Here is a 23,491-nt window from a genome sequence, read left to right as displayed (position 1 = left end):
ATTTGATGACATGTTTCGGTGCTTGTGGTCTTCTGTTTGCAGTTGGACAAGATGAAGCGACTCTGCGAACAGATGAGTGAAGAGTGCCAGTCCTCTAAAGAATTGGTTTGGACACGCAACAAAACACTGGAAGTAAGCCTAAATTACAGATAGCATTGGTTAGAGATCATTTTTTTAGATAGACTGTGTTAAAAATTTATACTGCCTTCACTGAGGATATTTTTTCTCTGTAAATGTTACAGGCATCAAGAAAGGTCAATGCATCACTCTCACTGCCCAATAATAATGTTTCATAATGATCATTACCCGTTCTATACTTTGTTCCACTTAGATACAGCAGTGTGCAGAGGTTGGACCTTTCAAGAAGGGTTTTAAGCACTCACAAAAAGGGGGATACTGACAAATGTTTACTCTGGCTGCGATGTGGAATTGTCCACCCTGCTCGCAGTATGAGGGACTGTTTGAGTTTCCAACCTATTCCCAGATGTACACCCCCTCCATTCTTCTGGCTAAAGATGAGCCACCTACCTCAGCTACTACCATAAAATAATCCTCTAAAACAAACATTTGCGATACCACAACAAAAAACTATACATCAAACATTTCCTTACATGTCCCATGGTGAGTATACAAAAGCTATATACATTAACGATGGCAAATACAATGTAGGGAAAAAAAAGATATGTCTCGTAAAGCTCTATGTAAAAACATATAAATGAAGGAAATTATGTTTACATGCATATTTCACATGAGGTTGGTGCAGTGGTATAGTGGTTAGCAAACTGCTATGAACCCCATTGGCTTGAGATTGATTCCCAGCCATGGCTAAAATTGCTGTTGATTGACAACTGAATTGGTCCTGAGCCCCCTCTTTATCAACCCACACTCAAGAGTGTGGTGAAATATGGTCAAACAACTATCACTTTTCTCAGGAGTTGATGTACAAAGGGCTGAAATTAGTGTTTTATATTTCAAACTGCATGCACATTTTTAGAATTAAAACATCTGCAATGTGTTAGTATAGTGGTAACCCAACAACAATATTTAAATACTCACCTCAACATTTTAAAATTGTAATTGTCATCAGGCTCCATGGTGTTGAGTGCAGTCTCAAACCTATTAACTCTCCCTTTCTGGCCTCTCTATTTATGTGCTATAAAGAAGGCTCATTGCCCGAAACATCACCTATTTTATAATTTTCTTTTAAGGCAGTGTTATTAACGAATATGTAGTTTTTTCCCCAAATATACTATAATTCTATAAATTAATATTAAACCAATGTACACACTATCAAATGTAAGAATGCAATGTTGCTTTGAAAAGAGTTCTTAAATTATAACTGCATTCATTGCATGTCTACTTGTTAACGTCATTGGCCACTCAATTTATTTTCTCTAAAACAATCTGGTCAAAAATGTATCGAATTGGAAACTTTGTAAGATTATTTGGTTTCCATATAATTGCAAATAACTAGAACAGCAGCATTTGTACACACACCAGAGAATGGCAGGGCTCGAGTTCATGACCCATTGACCTTTTAACCATGAAATCATTCCCACGTGGAATATTGTGGTGTTGGACCACTAAACTATAAGACAACCTAACAAAAGCATCTGCACATTGACATTGAGGTGATTGATAATTTCCCTTGACCAATATGTATGGAAACTATATCAGTCATATAGTATTGTAGTGATATTCTAATACAGCATTTCGATCAATATATGTGTTTATTCTCCACTTACAGTCTTGCCAATGAAAAGATAACTAAATTGTACTATGCTATGAGTATTAAATTGCTAACTGTGTGCAGGACTTGCAAGCGCAGTTGCTTGCAGCGAACACTGAAGTTGTGAACCAGCGCGCCCAGGCAGATGAACGCGTTGGGTCCATGGCATCTCTGCAAAGCGAAGTTCAGAGGCTGCAGGCCAGTTGGGATGCGGAGAAGGCCCACTCTGCTGATGCCTACACACAGCTTAATAAGCTGCGTCAAGCCTTTGAAGAGGACGTGCAGGTAGGAGTGAACTTAAGAGTACATGCTACTCTCTTTGACCGCTAAGCCACCAAAAGGTTATCGACAAGGCCTTTCCCAAGGTCAACTCATTGAATAATCTCCACTTTTTGCAGAGGCGCAATCAATTTGTAATGAATTTTTTACTGTTTGCCATTGCATTTCTCACCAAAAATTACCTTTGAATGCAAGTACTCTGGTATTCAAAACTATAATATGTATCATTAAGTCAACACATTAAGTCCTGATTTGTTTTGTTCATCTTAAATAGATCAATATATTATTTTCTAACGATTCCATTATAAGTACCATATAATTGTTATGCCGATTGTAAAGTTTTAATGCTGGTTATTTGACATCCTTTTTCTTACACCTTGTTGAGATTTAACATGGAGTATAGCTTTGATGACAATAGATGTATTTATAGTGCCGCCTAAATCAACAAAGTGTGAGCATGCCACAAATGTAATTTTACAGAATTGTGTTGGCCACTTGCTTTGTATTTATATGCACTTTGCACACCTTAGTAGCAGAAAATCAAAGTCAATTAGGTTAAGCTGCCTATTTTCTGAGGGCACAAGTTCAGAGCTCACGTAGAGGTTAGATAACACACTCAAAAAGCATTTGCTGTCGGATAGCAGCAGTTGCGAGCTGAAGTAATAATTTCAGGCTATGTGGCTAGGCATGTAAAGAATGAGTGTGCTGAACAGTGGGCATTTATCTGCCGTGACCCAGGGCTTCCATCACACGCTGCTCCATCCGTTTGGGTAACACATGAAGTGTGGTCGGGCTGGCTGTTTGTCCTGCTGCCACCTCTCCACCGGTGTTCTGGGTGATGGATGCGACATAGCGTCCCACATTGCTTACCACTGCTACATGTCTCCATTGCCATGTGCTCGTCACAGCGATACAACAGAGGTCTTAAATTATGCTGAGAAGGATAAAAAGACCCCAAATGCCCACTTTAGAACTGAATAGCAGATTACTGTAGAGGCACAAGGCAGATAACTTAGAGAAAAAAGAGAGCAACCTTAATATGCATAATATTAGGCATATACATTTTTTATAAAATAAGTTCCTCCTAAAATAATAATATCTCAATGGGATCGTGGTGTAAAATTGAGCCCGAATTGACTATACCGTGAAAAAATGTTCACCAAATTATTTTTTATATACCCATGCCATCTATATAATATTTTAAGACTTGGAATCTTACATTGCATGGAGCTGGTTACAATCTTACAATTCTGTCATCTGCAGCATCTCAGTATAAAAAATTACTTACCGCTCCCATTACTACACTGATTAATTCTGCATTCCACAGGGCATATATAGTATTAATTAAATAGTCTAGAATTATTGCCGCCACCAATAAATAATCAAGTGCACTAAAATTTGTTTTATTCAAGTTATAGGTGGTGAACTATTGGTATTGATTTTGTCTTTTACTGCACAATTTCGAATTGGTTCCAAAATTGTATGCATTGTATAATGGAATAAACAATACACGCCTCCCAGAGGTCGCAACCGGGTACCCGATACCCGTACCCTACCTGATACCCGGCTACCCGTACCCGGCCGGGTACGGGTAGCCGTTTGCGACCCTGGTGCGGCCGGGTACGGGTACGAGTAGGCCGTGAGTCACTGGTGAGTAACCGTTTGTCACTCATTTCGGGTAGGGTACGGGTACCCATTTGCGACCCTGGTGCGGCCGGGTACGGGTAAGGAATCAAAACCCGTTTGCGACCTCTGACGCCTCTTTTCCCTGCGTAGGAGAAGCTGACCTTCCTGCATGGGCTCTACCAGCGGCTTGTGGCAGGATGCGTGGTGATTCACCCTCCCAAAAGCATCCTGGGACAGTTTACATGGGCTGAGCTGTGCAGCATTTTGCAGGAGAATGTGGACGCTTTAACAATGGACCTCAACCGTAACCTGGAGAAGGTGACAAAATGTGAAGTACTCTGAAGGCCCAGCACCGCAATCCTTCATCTCACTGGCTTTCACACGTTAAAACTACTACACTGTTAACGTTGGTAGGCTATGTGTGCTGCAATCGCAATGCGAGATGATATTGATACCGATTGTTGATGTACATTTAAGCTATGACTACAGAGTTTCAGCAAAAATTGTTTAAATCCTTCATGTTATGTAAGAATAAATCTTGACTTAAAGCTTTCGTGACAGCAGTAATTCATATTCTTGGGTCTTTCGGTAAAGTCACATAGATAGGTAAGAATGTACAAGATACTTGCACAGCCTCAGCAGCCCTTGTACAATATGCGAGTGGTGTTCCTCTCAGTGTCAAATTGTGGTGGATTTTAAACTCACGCCGGTGATGTGTGCTGCATGCGCAGCATGTGTTTTGGTGTTTTTTATTCATGGTGCTGTGCTTGGTTTACTGACATGCAAACAACCCATTGTTGGTCAATGGTGAGCTATTATGTGTTGCCATGTCTGAACGTTCATAGTGTGCATTCATGTCACTATTGAAATTAGGAATGTGTGCTTATACTTTCACGTTAAATAGTTAAACCTTGTAGACATGGTATTATTTTATGAAGACTTGCATTGATGGCACGAATAAGCAAAACTTGTGTTTATATGTGCCATGGCTTTTGTATAGAATCAGAATCTTAGGCTCGAGGAATCCGATGAGCTATGAAGCTCTTTTTCACAAATATCCAGTCGGAGCGGGTCAGAAGCTTGAAGGCATAAAGCTTGAAGCTACATTCTCAGACATGCTTTAAGTGCACAGTAATTCGTTTCATAAGCATACAAATTATCTTTAAAAGTAAATTCTTAGATGGCTAAAGTGTGTGCTATCATTAGAGATAATTGAAATCCATGCAAAACACCACTTAATATGTTTATTCATTTATTTTTTCCTTACATGATGCACAACCAAAATGTAACCTCTATTTTTACAGTGTGGATCCTATGGCAGAATAGGGTCACATCCTTTTCCATATTCAACATGTTACATAAACATGACCTGTCATAAACAAATATTTATGCATATTTGGCAAGCAAGGCAGAATGTGCATAAAAATGAAAAGCACCCCACAGGCAGGAAGCTGCATAGTCATTACAGAATAGGTAAAATATAAAATGACAAATATAATTAGTCAAAACAAGATGCTATGTGTTGTACAAAACCGTTTTTTTCAATATATTTTTTCTTGTGAAATGCAGCAAATATGCCAACGTGTTGTGTGGTGCACAAGAAACATTTGTATTTTTTTTAATAGGACAATGCCTCAGCTAAGATTTGCTATTGTCCATGCAGGTGGCCCACCTTGAGAGATTGTGCAATGGCAAAGAGGAGGCCATGAAAGAGCTAAATAAGCGGCAGGATGCCAGCGTCAATCGCTTGGTGGAAGGAATGCGGGAGAAGGAGGAGGGCTGGCACAAGGCCAAGGTGGCGCTGGAGCAGCACTACACTCGGCTGCTGGGCGAGGTGCACACGCACGCGCAGGTAGTGCCACGGCTCCTGAAGGCCACTCTGATTTTTGATGGGGAAAACTGTATTTCCCAGTGTTGTTAGCCCCAAAGAAGTCTTCACGGAGGGCTTGTTGCTGTATGAAAATGGTTTTCTGGCAGATTAACCGATGGCCTCAATTACATCCGATTTCGCGAAGTTAATTTGTTGTGCACAAATAAAATCCCATATTTTCATTTCATATGGTATCTTGCAAGCGTTGCTCATGCAGGAAAGGGCCACATTTAATGTAGCAAGTTGTTATTTTTCAGTTTTAAATGATAAATGTATTATATAATAAGTACAGTGCACATATCTCATCTATGGTTTAAAGTCATGCTTTCTGTATATACACTTTTATATCTGCACAGGGATGCCTGGGTTAATTGGTAGCATTGTCTGAAAACAGGTGCCAGGTATTGGAATTGGTATCTAACTTTGCCAACAGAGATAATGAGATCACATACAGAGTACTCGGAATTAATGTCTAGGGTTCAATTCTTTGGATGTTGTGTTATATAATTTGCACGTGTAATTAAACTTTTTTTAAGCTAACATATGTGCCGCAATTTTCTTGGGCGGTAATTGGAGATTCTTTCCCGTTACCTTTATTTAAAAGGAGTTGTTATCAATTATGTAATTCAGAGAGAGATGATGGTGTTTATGTATTACACTCAGAGTAACAAGGACACTCCCAATTCTTCTTAAGTATCCTAACTCTTGTAACTGAATATAGGCTTCTTGACAGTGTTAATAAATTAAACGTCCATTTATGGTGTTTTTGAACATCTGGCTTGTGTGTTTGATCTACAGAAGAGCCAAGCATCTGCAAGTGATCTCCGTGGGAAGGTGAACGAACTGACTTGCGAGAAAGAGCGCCTGATGGCAGAGCTAGTGAGCCTGCAGGAGCAGCTTTCCCGTGGCGTGGACGAGCGGGCTGCCCTGCTTACAGCCTGTGCCCTCCTGTCGGGTGCTATCATCCCATTACGTGCCCGAGCCCAGGCTCTTGCCACCCAGCGGCTCTTCCTGGCTCAGCGGGCTGCTAAATGTGACCACTTTTGTAAACAGCTGGCTGCCCTAGGTAAGGCTTTGTCACTAGAGCTTAAAGGCGTGCAGCAGAAGTCACCAGAAACAAGATTGGATGAACTGGCGTCTGCCTCAAAGGGAAAACTTGCGTCTTCTTCAAAAAGAAAGGGTCTGCTTCGATTTCGCTTGGCTGTGGTTGTTGTGCTTGGGGCCAATCGGCTGCAACGGCTGGGTGGCTCCACCCGCAGTCTTTTCACGTGGACCGAAGGTACAGGAGATAATGGTGCCATGCTGGTCTGCACTGGAAAAGTCAAGCCCAGTGAAGGCCAGATGAGTGAGTTATTCCATATTTTTTTCAAAATATATACTTTGTTCCAAATGTGAATTTATCTCAATCGTATTTTTTTCCAGAGCTCAGCCCCAGACAGCTCCAACTGAAATTTCAGAGCCATGCTATAAAGATATTCTGAGATTATGTACAATACATGTTGTTTTTGTGCTGCAGGCTCCAAACAAGCGACAAAAGACAGAGTGTTCGCTGCTTTACGCTGGTTTTCCAGCCCTGAACTGCAAACAGCCATTATACATTCAATGAGTGAACTTCAGCAAGTCATCAAACAAACAGGTGAAGTGCACAGAGCCTGAATGTCTTCATGCGTGACTGAAAGAAAATATATGAGAGTTGTGGTACCATTTTGGGTTTTTGTATTAAACTTGCATGGACGGAAAGTGGGTTCAAGACCAAAAAAAAAACTGCAGTCATTTTTTAATGCAGTATTTTACTGAAAAGTTTGTTTCATAACATTTTCTTTTTACAGAATTACATGGTGCCTCACTTGGACAGAGTATTGTCACAGCTGCACGGGCAGCCTTTGCTAATTTGTTGGACCATCTGAGCATTGAGATGGAGTGGTCTGTGGGTTCCAACAACCTGCACTGTGAGTGGAGAGAGCCTGACTCACTTGCGTGGTTACTAAACCAGAGGTTGACCAAGATTACAGCGCGTGGTCATGGTGATGAGCAGCCGACTCAGTACACCATGCAGGTACATTTCATCATAATATATGTACATATCTTCAATTGCCAGTTTTGAAATAAAACAAATCAATGCCAAAACATTTTTTGTTGTTTTAGGTGGGAGATATTCATTATTAGCAATGCTGTGAACTCAGTTTTACCATTTTATATAATTGATTTCATAACTCTGAATGTTTGATAAGTGTAGCAACTTGCATGGGTGTGACTAGCATGTGTATCTTGCAGCACTGTGTGGGCTTGGTACAAAAGCAGCTGCTGGAGTTCACGGAGAGACTGCATGCAGCTGAAGTGGAGCGGAGGGCTAACCGGCTGGAGCTTGCCCAAACCCGTGACTTGAGAAAGCACACAGATCATTCTCGCAGCCTGAAGAAGGAGCTGCAGGAGCTCAGACAAGCGGTGAGCCACCACCTGGCATTAGCTGTCACGCCCTCACATCACCTCATGACCCATTCCGAGTTTTAACTATCTCCAAGGGAAGCCCCGCACTTATAGTGGCTCTTTCTCTTTGATGTTAGCTTAACCATTATCTCAACAATTTTCCATAATTCTGACGTGTAATGGTTTTGTCGGGCAGTAGCGGTTAATTCACCTAATTGTTTCGCACTGATAAGTACCACAAGATGCACTAGAGGGAACAGAGCTTGTAGCGTTTACTATGAAAACCAACTTCATCTTAGAAAATATGTTTTTTATTAAAAACGTTAAAATAAACACAACCGTTTTTTGCTATGCTCTTGTGTAACCAAAACAGTGTGTGTTGCCTCCAACACATGTTGGCTTCTATTGTTTTGCATGGCAGCGTGTGTATTGTTTATGTGCATGTGGTGCTCGTGTACAGTTTAAATAGTGTGTTTGTGTTTTTTTTAACGATGTTTTGCCTCGTCCCTGCTGTGTCTTGTGGTTTTCTTTCTGGATTTTTTTTTCCAGGCCTTTTTTTGCATTCTAACCTATGCTGTTGTCTGCAGACTCAAAACCTCGTCCCAGTGGAGCAGTTTAACGGAGTGTGTGAGGAGCTGAAGAGTGCACTGGCCAGGGAGCAGCTGGCTCAGCACCTCCTCAGGGATCAGGCCCACCAGCTGCAGGAGCTTGGGGATCGCCTGCAACAGCATGCCAGCCAGGACACGGAAAAGGAGCAGACTCTCGCCGAAGCCGTCAAGGTGCCGTTAAAGAGAACACATAATATGGCAGCAGTGACTTTGGTTCTGTTATTTTCGCCAACTGTAACAAAAGTCATAATGCTGCGTTTTTTACGGTACGAAGCTGACCGCGAAAGGTATGTTGTGTACGTCTATACGTATGGTTAATTTATTTTAAACTGGTTGTGAATGTGGCAAAAATGAAGTCATAACATAAGTCACATGTGAATGCAGTAAGTTTAGAGTAAGTAGGTGGTGGAAAATTTGAAAGCATATGCCCGTGTGATGTAACTACGATATGACTGAATGCAACTTGTTTTTGAATTAGGGCTTATCGGAGGCCAAGCTGGAGGTGCGGAGAAAGGAGCATGGCGTGCAGCAGCTCAATCGTCGTTTGGCCCAAATGGAGGATGAGCGACGGCGGTTGCACGATGCCATTAAGGGCACTGAAGATGTTCTTCGCAGCAGGACCAGGTGAGCAAAGGACTGCTCCAACGGGCATCTATTGTCAACGGTTCCACAGTGACGAGCGAAATTGATTGTCTTGTGCCGCATTTTACGCAGTACAGTAGTGGTATCCTTTATGCAACCAGGAGATGAAAATAAAGGTCCGGTGAGACGTGTGATGCATTTTCTTTTTTGCAAGGGTAACTTGGGCTACAAAAGTCAGTTATATTTCAGCAGAATAATGAAAAACATTTTACATTTAACAAATACAAATTATATTTAACAATGGTTTGTATTGTCATAATGGCTGCTGAATGCAGAAAGGATTAGCTGATTTCTGTAAACCTAAAACATAAATAATCAGTATTGTAATTGTAGTATTTATTTGTCTTTCTTACCGACAATAAAATGTGCACACTGTTTCATTTAATATATATATGTATACTCATTAAAAACAACTATATCTATCTTTAACCAGGAGTAAGGAAAATGTGACAAATTATATGAAATGTCTGGACCAAAGTCTTCAGCAGGTAAGGCATGATTCTTGTACTTTTTTGTCTTCTTCAGTCACATGTTTCACATGTGAACTAAATCGAATTTTTATGTTCACATTAGTATTATTATTACTACTACATAATACAGTGTAGTTGGTTACTGTGTGGTGTATTTTTGCTATACGTTTGCCAGGATGTAGGCTCTCTCCCAGCAGGTAACTTGCTGACATCCGGTGGTTTTATGTAAGTCAGCATCAACACTGCTGAGCGGCTGAAAGTTTTGACCCCATGGCTGCTTGCTTTGCGGGAGTAAACAACCTCGGTTTGCACCTTGCGTCATGCAAGTGACATTTGGTCACTTGGGTTTCATCACTTTGCTAGCTCTGTTGCCTTTTTAAACACTCGTAACTGGCAATACAAATTGTCAAAAATATAGACCCTTTTTTTACCAAACATTTTTTTTCATTACATGTACAGCCGTTTTGTCAAGCTACTGCTGTATGAGGGCCTCCCTGTCACCGTACGGGTTGTAGGGTCTTCTTCTTGCATAAGGTATCAAAGCTCACTTTGATCACAACTTCATCCAGATTCATTTGCCTTTATCTGTTGTAAAAGACGGTCCTCAACGATGTGGATGGTTGTTCATTGGGCAGCTTCACAGTCACATATCAGAGTAGCCCACAAATCAAGACGTGGCACCAGGGTGCCAAAACACTCATCGCCACACACAAGTCTGTTGAGCCTGGTCCAAAAACAGTCTGTATAGCTGGGGGTTATTTGACCATACGTCACCATGCCGGTCATTGTGGGTTGGTGAAGGTGCAGAGCAAAGATGTTGGAGTACAGTACAGCAATTGCATTTGTTGCAGTGCTCTCGGTTGTCTACTGCCCAGGCCCCACAGTCTTGTGATATCCTGTTTGTGCATGGCGGTTACTCTTAAAAGCACTTAGATACACTCACCTGTATAGCATCGAAAATCTGACGAGATCAAGTACATTCTGGGTGATTTAGTCAAAGGCTTTTCACATCACACTTCACTTAAAAAAATATCAACAATTGCCTTATATATTTTTTGAAAGATTTGTTTTGATCGTTTCATCATAGTGTACGTAGTAAAGCACTTGTTTAATTTAACACCGTGAAGGAACATTTTATCTGGCAATAATGTAATTGCATTTCTCTCCCTGTACACTGCACAAGCACTTCCACTATTTCAAATGGAGTGCTGTCAAGTACCAGCCTTCACATTAGCTTCCCAGCCACAGTGTCCGATTGGAGCCACCGCTCACGGCTGAATTAATTTTGGGTGAGAGAAGAGAGTCCGTCTGCCGCTATTACTTCAGGGGGCCGTAAACCCAGCGCAGATGTTACCCTGGAAAGTCATTACCTCACTGTTTAATAATTACAGGGCATCTGTGCATCATTCGCTGATGATACATAAACTTCGCACCAGAAAACAACCTCAGCACTTCTGTGAATTTGATGTTAACCCTTTAAACCATTTAAAACTGTCCACTGCAGCGGAGCCTAATGAGGTATGGTGACCAACATATATTGAGTAGTGCTCACTTCTGATTTTCGGAACTATTAGTTGTTGCAATGAACAAACTTGGAAAGTTTTGTCACACAGTTGTAAGAGATGGAGTAATGCATTTCAGTTAATATCGTCAATATGAATAAGTTAACAAGATGAGGTTGCATACAAATAAGAGTGGGTTTTCAGGGGGGGGGGGTGTAAAAAAATAGTTAAATCTGACAATCAATACGCATTATTGAAAATAATCTTAGTTGGTCAACAAGTACCAATGTGAATGTTTCAGAAGCTGAAGCAGTTTGAGGACTGTTTAATAGCAACATGTTTTATGTTAAGCATTGCTTGCTTACAAATATAACATGGTAAATTATTAGTAGAGCCAGGATGCTGAATTCCCACTTCCACGTATCGTAATTGCCAACTAAATGTTCAATGCACAGAGTTTATAACATACATTTAAATTATTATGTTCGTGTAATAAAAAAAAACAATTGCTTCATAAATAATTTTTATATAAATAAACGTAGTGGATATGGGTTTCCCTAATGTTTTGACACAAACAATCTGTTTTGGGAAAGACAGATGCTGTGTAGGGGAACAAATCTCAGCAGACTTGCATAACATGGTCCCAACATGTGCCTGCAGTTCACAAAACACTCTAATCCCGATTACATTCTCCTCTCTTGGGTTCACAAACATTCTCTCTGTAGTGGCATCTGAATAACTGGTATCTAGCGATCCAACTCGAATTAAAAAAAAATACTTATACGCTATCCTGCATCACCATTCCCTCAACACCTGCCAGAACATTAACCCGTGCAATATTTGGAAAGGGTGCTTCTTTAAAACACAATCATTACGATGCATTTTGTTGCAATAGTTTTATCATATAATGTGCAACAAAGGTGCAAATACTCCAAAACAATCATAAAAAAGTTGTATAGCTTTTGGAACTGGATATGAAGGACATTTTAGACAATACTGACAATAGTACCATAATGGAAACATGCCACTTGGAGCAAAAGTTACACAACTGTTTTCAAGTACCTTTAAGATACCCATCATTGAGAATTTGGCTGGCAGTCTTGAAAACCCAATTGCAGAACATATTGCTTTTTTTGGGGGAGGGGCAGGGGGCACCGCGGGGGGGGGGAGGTGGGGGGGGTAAATTCCTGCATATGTGTTTTTGAGCTCTGTCACATGCATGTCCCTTATTCTTTAAAGTGGCACATTTAAAACAGTTAAAGAGCCATTAAGGATGATATAGCATTTTATCGAGAGGCGTGCATCAACAGGCGGGCTGTAAATTGTTTGGTTGTTGTGTTTTATTGACTGTGACATTTTATGAAGCGGCTGGAAAATCCAGCCCCCAAGAGGGGGCCCCCTTGGTAACATGTGGCAGTTTAATGCCCCATGCGACTGGCCTCGTTTTTATGATGCTGTGATTTATTCTTGTAGTGTCATTGAGTTTGTAGACAACAACGCCAAAACCACCTATCGGTGCCTGTCCAGCTCACACATTTGTTTATCAGGCGAGTTTAAAAATGCATTGTGTGTGCGGTATTTATTTCTAGACTGTAAAACTCATTTACAAATAATATGCAGAGTATTTCACAAATAAGCAGGCAGCCTAAGGGAGACGGTGTTGATTATAGATCTGGAAAGTTAATCAATGGGACCTTTACTAAGTGGCAGTAATTTAACATTGAAAGACTGACATTATGATGCAGGCTTCATATTAACTTGGCTGTTTCTAAACTGAGGAACCAATTGCATTAATGGCAAATTGAAATAGATTTGGCGGAGAAATCCCGTTCGTTACGTCTGCTGAACGGCAGGGAAGAGCTATAGTCTTTTCTCCAAAGCCTTCCTCAAGGTCTAATGGTTGCAGTTCCCAGCTACCAATTTTAATTGAGGTCCTCCATAATCAGGCGGGATGCATTGCAAAATCGATCCCCTTTAAATTTATTCATAGATACATTTTCCATTTCCACAGCGCAAGATCGATGGTAGGTCACTTGCATGTCTCTCTGCCTGCAGTGACTTCATCCTGTCTGTGTCCCATGGGGAGTGGTACTGGTGTACTTTTTGGTGGGGTGTAAATCAACAGCCATTTGCATACATAGATTCAGTAACTCGCAAGATCACTTTCTTTACTTGCTGAGCATTCCAGAAACTTTTGTTTCAATCAGTATATTGCTTCGTGGCTTTGGCATTAATCTTGCTAAAATGGAGTGAATTGGCCTTTAATGTTGCCAAACTCGTGAATCCTGTGGAATAGTTATTTACAGAACTTTGCATCATTATTTCAGGTACTTCAGATTTGTGGTGCGGTAAATGTAAAACCATTATCGTTCGTATGCATTGTGTATTTATTTTGTGTCTGAAGAGAGATATTTAAAGGAAATGAATTACAGTACCGTTATGGAATTCAAAGTCTATATTATGTCAGCGTCGTATATCTAAACTGCGAAAGACATTCTTGATTAAGACTGTTTGGGAAATATTTATGTCCGGGATGCCATGATTTGTACTGTCACGTTTTACGAGCTGTAAATAATGTAGACTACAGTATAATGATGTGATGCCTCCACTTGTTTAAAAAAATAGTAACAATAAAAATGTTAAATAATATTGATGAATGTTTGCTTTTATATGTGGTTACACTAAATTTGGACACAGCACAGGCTTTCTAGAATCATTGCAGTCTGGGTTATGAGGTTTAGAACAGTCTAAATCATCTTGAGGAAATTTTATTGGGTAATTTTCAATTATCTTTACAAGGATATGTCAGCAGGAGTATTGAAACAGAGGCTCATACTATCTCACCACCATTGTCATGAACACTGGTTTGCAACAAAAATACAATTAGCCAATGTTTATGGCAATTACCTTACTGTGCGGCAGGGAGTGGAGGAAGGTGTGAGGTTATGACATAATTTATACTGAAAACGAATGTGATGTTTTGCAAAGACTTAAATATTTTAAACAAACAGTATCTTTGGACAGTTGTTAATTGTCTTATTTTGGGTATCAAACAAACCTCAATTGCTAAAGCACATGTATTCTTTCACTAAGCATATAATGTTACATTTTAAACAAAGCTCTTTTAAGAGAGATTTCAATTGTTATCCACCATGATTATGTATGTTGAACCTCTTTCGCAACAGTCATAGCCAACCGTGCCAAACGGAGGTGCGGGCAAGGGCGACAACAAACTAAAAACAAAAAGTAGCTCTAAATAAATAATCTAATGCAAGTGAAGAAGCGCATACTCGTCGGTGCAATCTGACCTTTGGCACTGCAGGTGAGGGAGCAGCTATCCCTGTCGTGGGCCACGGGCGAACTGGCACTGCAGCCCGCCACACTGGTCCTGGAGAAGGCCATTGCAGATGGGGCCTGCCTGGGCGTGGAGGCCGGCATCTGTCAAGTACGACATGACACCCTTGGACATAGCCGCACTGGTTACTTGTATACGTCTGACTCCATAATAGAGGTTTTTTGTTGGGTTAGATAATGTAAATATAAATGTGTCGTTAAACCCGCCACCACCTGAAACAGCCAATTAGTAAGGTTTGTCACTTAAATAAAACATGCCAATTAGTTATTCGTTCAGCACACCGGTGTGTTGGAGAGTTTACCCACAACATTTACAATTTGATTATGACGTTTCACTGGTAATTACAACCCAAACAAACCTCTAATGGCTCATATTGGTCACAAAGGCCGATGTGTGAAACATACATTTGACTGTTGGCTATTTACGTGTGCAGTTATTCTTTGGCACAAGTCATAATTTTAAGTTATTTTTTTGGAGATTATTGCACTGATGGTAAAAAGTTACGTGTTACAAGTTGAAATGTGTTGCCATCAGTAGGCTGGGAATCGGTCAACTAAATAACTGTTTTGCCATAGATATTCCACTAAAATATATAATTGTTCATAAAATAAGCAATGGTTAATAACCTCTATCTTTCCTTCTCCAGTAACGAGTTTAAGATTGTGAGTAGACAAGTTTTTGAGTCCAGACAAGGCGTCCCTGAGCACCACCTGACAGAACGAGTGTTTTTGCCTCCCTGTAGAGCGTTGTGCGAAGCGTGTCGGACGTGCTGCAGGCTGCCTGGCTCAGGATATCGGCCCTAGAAAAAGAGATCGCCTCCCACAGACAGCACATCACTATGCTCAAGGGCGAGTTGCACACTGCCTGCCTCAGGGCAGAAGGCCAGGTAAGAGTTAAAGTAACCTATGTGTAGTGAGCGGCTTTCGAGACACGTCGTGTAGACGGCTTCTTATTTATTAGGAACACACTGGGCGATACATTTATGTAACGCAGCTACACATAGCCGACCCTATCACACAACCCCATCGTCGGCGTCCAACTACGTAGCTCTCCGACTAGCGCAGCGACAGCGACGATGAGAGCCTTGCAGAAGATCGGCCACGTGGTCGGACGGCGAAGAGAGATGACGGCGAGCAGCGACGCAGCCAGGACCCAGGACCCGCAACAGCACCGAACCTCTGGTTCAGTCCCCCTTACATACACCCCAGCGCAGCCAAGCCCCGCCTCCGACCACACCCCGCCTCCAGCCACACCCCCTTCCAGAACCTCCGAGCAGGTTCCCGGAGTTTCCCGACTGACTCCGCCTTTCACCTTTACCCCAGATACGCCCCCCTCATAATTAGACATTACGTAACTTGCCCATAACTGTGATTACCCCTTCAGGCCGACAGGTGACATCCTGTCATGACATCACCCCCCCCCCCCCGCCATGTTTAAAATATAGCCGTCCCGGCTAACAATGATAACAAAAACACGTGAGGCAGAAAAAGTTCCGCCATAAACTGGAATAACAAACCCAACAAAATGTTTTTTTTTACAAGGCAGAACGATCGGCAAAGACAAGAGAAGGACCCAAGCCAAGCAGCAACTTAGGAAGGTAAGAGAAGAGGCAAAAATAGGAACAGAGAGGAAGAGGAAAAGACGATATTCCCTTCCGTATAACACGAGAACGCAACCCCCCAATTCCCCTCATACACACAACGGAATGTTCTTGGCAACGAAATCTGAAACATTTAGACCGAGTCCTCGACGCCAGTCCATCCATGGGGACAATGTTCGCCTTCTTCACCGAAGATGTGGGCTCTGCCCGAAAACTCGAAGAAGGCGGTTCCACTCCCGGCTTTGCAGGCGTTGTGGGCCCAGTCGCAGTCAGCGACTCCTCGCGTTCGGCGAGATCACGGGCCCCGCCGACCTTTAGGGGTTCAGAAGCTGTGGGCGGCACAATAGAATCCTCCTGACGCACGCTCTCCATCGGCGTTTCCTCCGGCTCGTCGGACATAACAGACATCAGCCGTACACAATTTGGAGATGACGTGTCAGTTCGAGGAGGAATATAAGGCTTCAACCGCGACGGATGAACAAACCAACGGTGACGGCCCACTCGTATATGCACGCACTGCGGCCGCTTGACTTCGACTACTTCCACGGGACCTTGCCATGGCCGATGTAGCTTAGGGGACGTTCCGAATGGCATTTGCGGGCCATGCAACCATGCCCGATCCCCCACAACCCATTGCAACACATTGTCCCGCCGCCCCGCATTCCGTTCGTTAGCCGCCTGTGCTTTGGTGGTGTTTTATTTTGCCACTTCACGAGCTGCCGAAACACGTTCAAGGCACAGGCAAATTAGATTTTCTCTTTTTCAGACAAACCCAATGGAACCTCCAAAGGAGGTTCACACTCCCTCCCGTACATGAGAAAAAAAGGCGAAAATCCCGTGGAAGTGTAAGGCGCCACCCTGTATGCGGCAACACTCCTTGAACATGCAGATCCAAATCAGTTTGGGCTGCGCTGGCTGCCTGACTGAGCATAGATGTCAAGGTCCTATGCAGCGCTCCACCAGAGGCTGCCCCCAGTCCCGCCGTCTCTGGTGCAGCCAACTCTTCCACCGCGGCTTCAATAACCGGGACCGCGGTTCCCGGTGCTGTCTGGAGGTCGTGTGTCTCGTTTTCATCGTCATCGAAAGACGCCACAGGTGGGTTCTGCTTCTTTTTATTAAAATTGTATTCTGCAAATGTAGTGAGCGGCTTCCGAGACACATCGTGTAGAAGGCTTCTTATTTATTAGGAGCACACTAGGTGATACATTTATGTAATGCAGCTACACGTAGCCGACCCTATCACACAACCCCATTGTCGGCATCCAACTACACAGCTGTCCGACTAGCACAGCGACAGCGACGATGAGAGCCTTGCAGAAGATCGATCACGTGGTCGGACGACGAAGAGAGATGACGGCGTACAGCGATGCAGCCAAGACCCACAAAAGCACCGAATCTCTGGGACCAAACCTCTGGTTCGGTCTCTCTGGTTCGGTCCCCCTTATATACACCCTGGCGCGGCCAAGCCTTGCCTCCAGCCACACCCCGCCTCCGGCCACGCCCCCTTCCAGAACCTTCGAGCAGGTTCCCGGAGCTTCCCGACTGACTCCGCCTTTCACCTTTACTCCAGATACGCCCCCCTCATAATTAGACATTACGTAACTTGCCCATAACTGCGATTAACCCTTCAGGCCGACAGGTAACACCCTGTCATTACATATGTATTAAAGAGCACGAGTGCTAGAGATACAAAAGTTGCACAAGCGATAGCACTCCATGGTTCTGTGTTTCGGTTTTCACAAACGTTGGGTTGCTCATGCAAGCTGGTAAACTTGAAATGATAAATTTCCTATTGTGAAGTAAAACACCGTAAATGGTAAGTAAAAGAGGGGATTATGTTTTTGATTATTCATGATAATGGCCAGCTCAGACATACTCTGTTTCATAAAGAGCACAAGCAGTCGCTGTTATTCGCATTTGTTAAATATTGTGGTATACCAGCACGGATATTGTGCATCGTTTCTTTTTGGAGGATGCCTAATAAAAAAAAAACCTTTAAATTTCTGAGTATAAATATGGGCGCTTGTAATTGACATGTATATGAGTATTCAAATTTAAGTTGTATAAATGTGTATGGCAAAATGTTTTTTTTTTAATGAATAAGACTAAAAAATATCTGAAAAATAACGTGGAAGCTGAATTTTTTTGCTTGAGTAGGGAGTTGAGGAGGGGATTGAGTACAGCTGAAGCTGGGACATGGCAGGCCTTCACTATGGCAGCTGGAGCTGGCTTTTATCGATAGTGGGGAGGACAAGACAAACCGCCCTGGCATAAACACAACCAGGCAAACATGCTCAATGCTTAAACGAGAATGCAGAATGTACATCAACGCCAAGAAATGTGTGTATGCATAACCTCTTTTGCACAGTACGTAGTCAACCGTGCTAATCGGGGGTGCGGGGGAAGCACAAGAAACTAAACACAAACAGCGGTTCTAAAAAAATTTACACAAGGGATTGCCCTGCAAGAAAAAAAATGCCACTCCTTTAAACTTCCCTCGTGATTTAGAAATTAATTATATTGCTATGCATTTCTCAGTGGAACATTACAATTTCGTATCTTATTTTGGTGTAAAATTGTGCTGTGTAGACATTTAATTTAAGCATCTTCTGTGCGTTTTGTAAACTCTTGTTGATTCGGTAAACACGTAGACCCCAAGTGGGTCACACATTTGCAGCTGATTTGCAAATCTAATGTTCTTTAAGCTCAATACAGCTTCTGTAGATGTAAAAAAAAATCATTATTTTTCTGCCAATGTGATCCCTTGGTAATGTACATCTGTAATTGTTCCTATTTGGCCAAGGACTCATTTGTAATCTTAAACACAGTAAATTTAAAACTTAGTACTCTTTTCCTGGGTAATGTTTCCCAATCCTCTCTCCCCAGTGATCTGTTACAGCAGAATTGCCTTTGAAAAAATGTGGCCTGATGGACTTTCCCATCAATTTTGTGCAGAAATCACCATCCGCATTGTGAAAGAATTGAATTGCTAAAATTTGAATTCCTCTGTCAAATAGACAACAGTACATTGTGCAGCAAATATGTAAAGTTGAAAAAAAGCTTAGTTTTTTCCTGTATAATTAAAATTCAGAGTAAAATGCACAAATAATGAAAAAGTTTACAAAGCAGAAGTCTTGATGTTTTTTATGTTAGCCTTTGACCAATGCGGTTAAGATCTACAGCTGTAAAAACCTTGTCAATCAAGCTCATTGACATTTCCAGGAAATAATGTTTGTACCGTGGGAATAACCTAGGGTTCCCAGCATTGATTAAAGGAAATTCTGTGGCTGATGAAGTTGCAATACACGTAACCACAACTGTTCTATCTTGCCACATGATCAAAGATGGTAACTCTTCTTTAAAAAAAAATATATATAGAAAGTCTCTCTTGTGTTCATTTTAATGGAGCTGTTTAAGATATAAAAAAATTTGTCTAATGTACTCGGAGATCATTAGGAGTTTAGCTAAGAACCATCGCTATATCACGGACCATTGAATGTATGTTGGTTTTTGTATCTTAAAAAATATTGCAGTTTACATACGCTCTCAAGAGGTACATTTGGAAGTGGGAGAGCATAATACATTGTATTTGGAAGGGAATGCAGTGGAGGTTAGCTTGTGCGCCTCTGTACCAGCCACATACTGCACGACTGCCAACATTTGTGGCTGCATTAGAATGTACAGTATAAACTCTTTGTAGCTTACATGATCAGATACTTTGCGCAACTTTCTGCTCCCTTGTGCATATGTTTGATCAGTCATTCAACAAGATTTTAAAATAAACTTTTTAAAGCTATATTAACACGAGGTATGATACAAATTAATTACCAAACTAGACATCGAAAGCTGCAATTAATTGTACTTGGCTTTTTTAATGTTACACATTTAGCAGACTGCAATTAATTGGCATTTACATGTTTAAAATCTGCATTAAGGTTACATATTTAAAATAAACTTACTTTGTTCCATTAATACAATAAGCCTTTTGTGGGTCAAAAGTTATTCGTAAATTGAATTTTGTTGTGCCAAAATAAACTCGTATAAATCCAGTAAAAGCTGACGACAGTGCCTCTTAGGAATTAGGCTCTGTTCCAAAGCAACTATGTGCATCAAAACAATTTCCAAACATTTCACACAATAATTTCTGACATTTAGAAGACTGATTCTTATATGGTATGGATAAAACACCCTTAATGGCAGTAACAAAGAAGGAGAAAACCAATGAAACCCATTATTTGCACAACTACGGCTATATTGTTTGTTGAGGTCACATTCGTGGGGTCACTAGAATGCCCCAAAAGGCACATATGTAGTGGGCTGGTGAGGCAATGGATGAATGATGATCGTCCCTTTTCCTGATGTTGCAAATCCTGAAAATGGATACCGGTAAATATCCTCCAAAGGAGATGGTTAGGTCCTTGTCCCAAGCCGTCGTGCCCATCAGTGTCAGAAGTAGCTGACACCCCCCCTCCCCATCTTGCTCAGGAGGGTGAGCTTCCCGCTAAAAGCTAATAGGGAAAGCAGGAAAGCTGCTGACAGGGCCATTTTCGGATGAGTGCCATCCCTTGGAGAGGCAGCAGGCTTGACAGCAGGATTGAGTCCAGTGGCCGCTGAAAGCTTTCTAGTGCTCCTTGATGGGCCTGGAGATGATATGTCACTTTGGATAAAAGCCTGCTACCGAGATGTTTTCATAGCTTCTGTTTTAAAGTGCAGCTCGTGCAACATACATAATGCATCGCTGTTCACCTGTACAGGACCTGTTTGTTTGATACATTCAAAGCAAACGTGTCAGACCGCAGTCATCATACCACGCTTGTCTGTTATGTATGTTGTTCTGGAGCGAATGGACAAACGTGTTTGTTTTGCTGCCAAATGACTCAAAATGGACAGAGATTGACCTCATCCAGCAAGTTGTTTGCAACACCAGCGTGGAATGAGTCATATCAAATGAGGTGCAGTAGTTCAGTACTTTATCAAATTATCTTAGATCAATGGTAAAGGAGGTCATACAAAAGTTAACGCCATGGAGATTGTGGACTTTTGCAATTATACTATCCTATTTCTTCCGAAGGTGTAAGGTCTTAATACGACTTTACGACCTTTATTTTAACACTTGATCCTTTGCAATCCTGTTTATAACATGAAGGTGTCATCTACCATTGACACATTTTTTAAATAAAACTTTTTTCCCCAACGTCAGAAAAAAACATTCTCTCAACTCTGATTAATATAACACGAACACCTGTGTACAATGATCTTACACTATGCAAGACCACATGAGTTATAGAGCTGCTCCGGGTGACAGAAGATCTTTCCTGTCAGCTCTCACACCATCTTGCCAATTATGTTGTAGTCGCCTGCCTCCACCAGTGTCGAGGTGCCCGTAATTGGAGGGATTAGACAGCTCTGAGTGCCCGGGTGTTCAGCAGTGGAGGGGGCGTGGTAGGCCTTGACATCGAGTTACGGGCACTTCGGAGTTGGGCAGCCACGTGCGAATAGATAGGCGCAGGCTGGAAAAGGGGATGTAGTCTCGCCCTGTTCTCTCTTGTCTTCTGTGTCCCACAGTGGCAGAGGAAAGAATGAGGGTATGTCACATCCTCTGTCACACTCCCAATAGCATGGCATCTATTCACACTTGGTCCATCATCAGCTATTGATACAATTATCTGCCGTAATCATTGCATTTCTTTGATTACAGCACTATTTGAAGACCGTTTTAACATAATGATATACGATGCAATTGGGTTTTATAATACACATTTAAATCAACTTGCATGTTTTCACGTATATATTGAATGAAATATGAATGTTTCAAATATGACCAAAAAAACCCCACGTAACTTCTCTTTTGCCTTAAGCAAACCGATTGCATTAAAATGTAAAATAAACGACTCGGATTGTATCCTTGTGCTTAACGCGGCAAATGTTTCACTTCTTGCAAAGGTCACGGACGCATGTGTGGACGCGTGGCGGAGCGTCAGCAAGCTGGAGCGGGGATGTGCAGGAGAGGTGCCGCGTGGCTCTGACCAGGCTCACGGGGCCAGCTTGGCAGGGCATCACACTGGGCCACTGGAGGGCAGCCGTGGACTCCCCAGGGACTCCATTCCTGCAGCGGAATTGCACGTTGGCTTAAGCAGCTCCGAGCGCGACGCGTCGGAGGGTGGCCGCCCCCGTTCACGCGCTCGCTCCGACCCCACGGCCCGGAGTATTGGCACCCGTCACAGCCAGAGGCGATCTCCGTTCAGATAGGCAGGCCCATCGATCAGTTGTCATCCAGAAGAACAATAAAGGCTTCAGAAGTAAACTTGATAATTTTCCCAAAAAATTAAATCACCAATTCTATTTTTTGTTTTTTATTTTATTTTGGGGGTTGGCAGGGCAGAAGGATATGGTTGTTATTTTTCCCGTAACAGGTCAAATTAATAATTTATGACTGGTTTTTGATGTCTTGTGATGACAGTATATGCCTTCATGTGTGTAATAGCAAACGAGTACACAATGTATTTGTACTCATTTAAAGTATTTTATTTATCAGCCATTCATTGATACATTTCAAATACTGTATGTAATTTAAATTTTAAGGCTTAAGTGGTTTTATGTATCATTCTTTAGGCACATTTAAAAAAACACGTCTGATCTGATATTTCATTTACAATGGAGTACAATGCTTATGCAGTTACTCATCCAATTAGAGTTTGCAACAATGCTGTTAGAGGATTTCACATTATATAGTGTTTTGTATGTTGATTTTATCAAAATATTATTTCAAAAATTATTTGCACTTTGGTTTTGTTTGTATTAACATTGCTAACAGAAATACTGTAATCTGATGACAGTCAATATTAGTGGAGATTTCTCTTGGTCTAAGTGAACAAATTCCCTTGGCTTTCTCTGGCCATATTTTGAAGAAACAACTCTTGGTTTTATAATATCCCTGTTGGGAACTTATCATTCATATATACATTAAACGCATAGGTGTCTTGATACAAATTTCTGACACATTGTTTTTATCTGTGTGCTTGCATATATATTTAAGTATCTTGATTGTTGTAGAACTTAACCTGAATGTTGAGTCTTCTTGGTTCTTTCGGTAAAGTCACGTATTTCCCTTCTACGTGACTTTACCGAAAGAACCAAGAAGATGAATCCCTGCAGTCACGAAAGCTTTAAATGGAAACTGAATGTTGAGGTTAAGTGCCTTAAGATGCCTACCTTCAACATTCAAGTACTAATCCGAGCGGTTAGAAAATAAACAGTGTAAGTGGCGCTGAGAGTGATAGGTGCGTGTAAAAGGAAATGTCATATTCTCCCAAGGCGATTACCCAGAACAGCGAGCCTGCAAGGGCTAAATGACACCTACCCCCAAATTATCTTTAAACAACA

The 23,491-nt window shown here is 41.7% G+C and overlaps 1 protein-coding gene across 1 annotated transcript in view; it reads left to right on the top strand.

Annotated features, from left to right (window-relative positions):
* Positions 1–22,900, top strand: part of CCDC171 (coiled-coil domain containing 171) — a 34,013-nt gene extending 11,113 nt beyond the window's left edge. The window contains exons 12-25 of the mRNA XM_078885940.1: positions 43–132; positions 1,814–2,014; positions 3,785–3,952; positions 5,298–5,486; positions 6,303–6,849; positions 7,021–7,140; positions 7,334–7,560; positions 7,779–7,949; positions 8,519–8,710; positions 9,018–9,163; positions 9,615–9,669; positions 14,476–14,598; positions 15,251–15,394; positions 22,052–22,900. Of these exons, the coding sequence (XP_078742066.1) occupies positions 43–132; positions 1,814–2,014; positions 3,785–3,952; positions 5,298–5,486; positions 6,303–6,849; positions 7,021–7,140; positions 7,334–7,560; positions 7,779–7,949; positions 8,519–8,710; positions 9,018–9,163; positions 9,615–9,669; positions 14,476–14,598; positions 15,251–15,394; positions 22,052–22,357 (2,679 nt within the window). The 3' untranslated portion in view covers positions 22,358–22,900. The remainder of the gene's footprint in view (positions 1–42; positions 133–1,813; positions 2,015–3,784; positions 3,953–5,297; positions 5,487–6,302; positions 6,850–7,020; positions 7,141–7,333; positions 7,561–7,778; positions 7,950–8,518; positions 8,711–9,017; positions 9,164–9,614; positions 9,670–14,475; positions 14,599–15,250; positions 15,395–22,051) is intronic.
* Positions 22,901–23,491: the final 591 nt, after the last annotated feature.

Source organism: Lampetra fluviatilis, chromosome 3, assembly GCF_964198595.1.
Source record: "Lampetra fluviatilis chromosome 3, kcLamFluv1.1, whole genome shotgun sequence".
Classification (NCBI taxonomy): domain Eukaryota; kingdom Metazoa; phylum Chordata; class Hyperoartia; order Petromyzontiformes; family Petromyzontidae; genus Lampetra; species Lampetra fluviatilis.
Note: the sequence above shows the minus strand (reverse complement) of the source record. Positions and strands in the feature narration are given on the sequence as shown.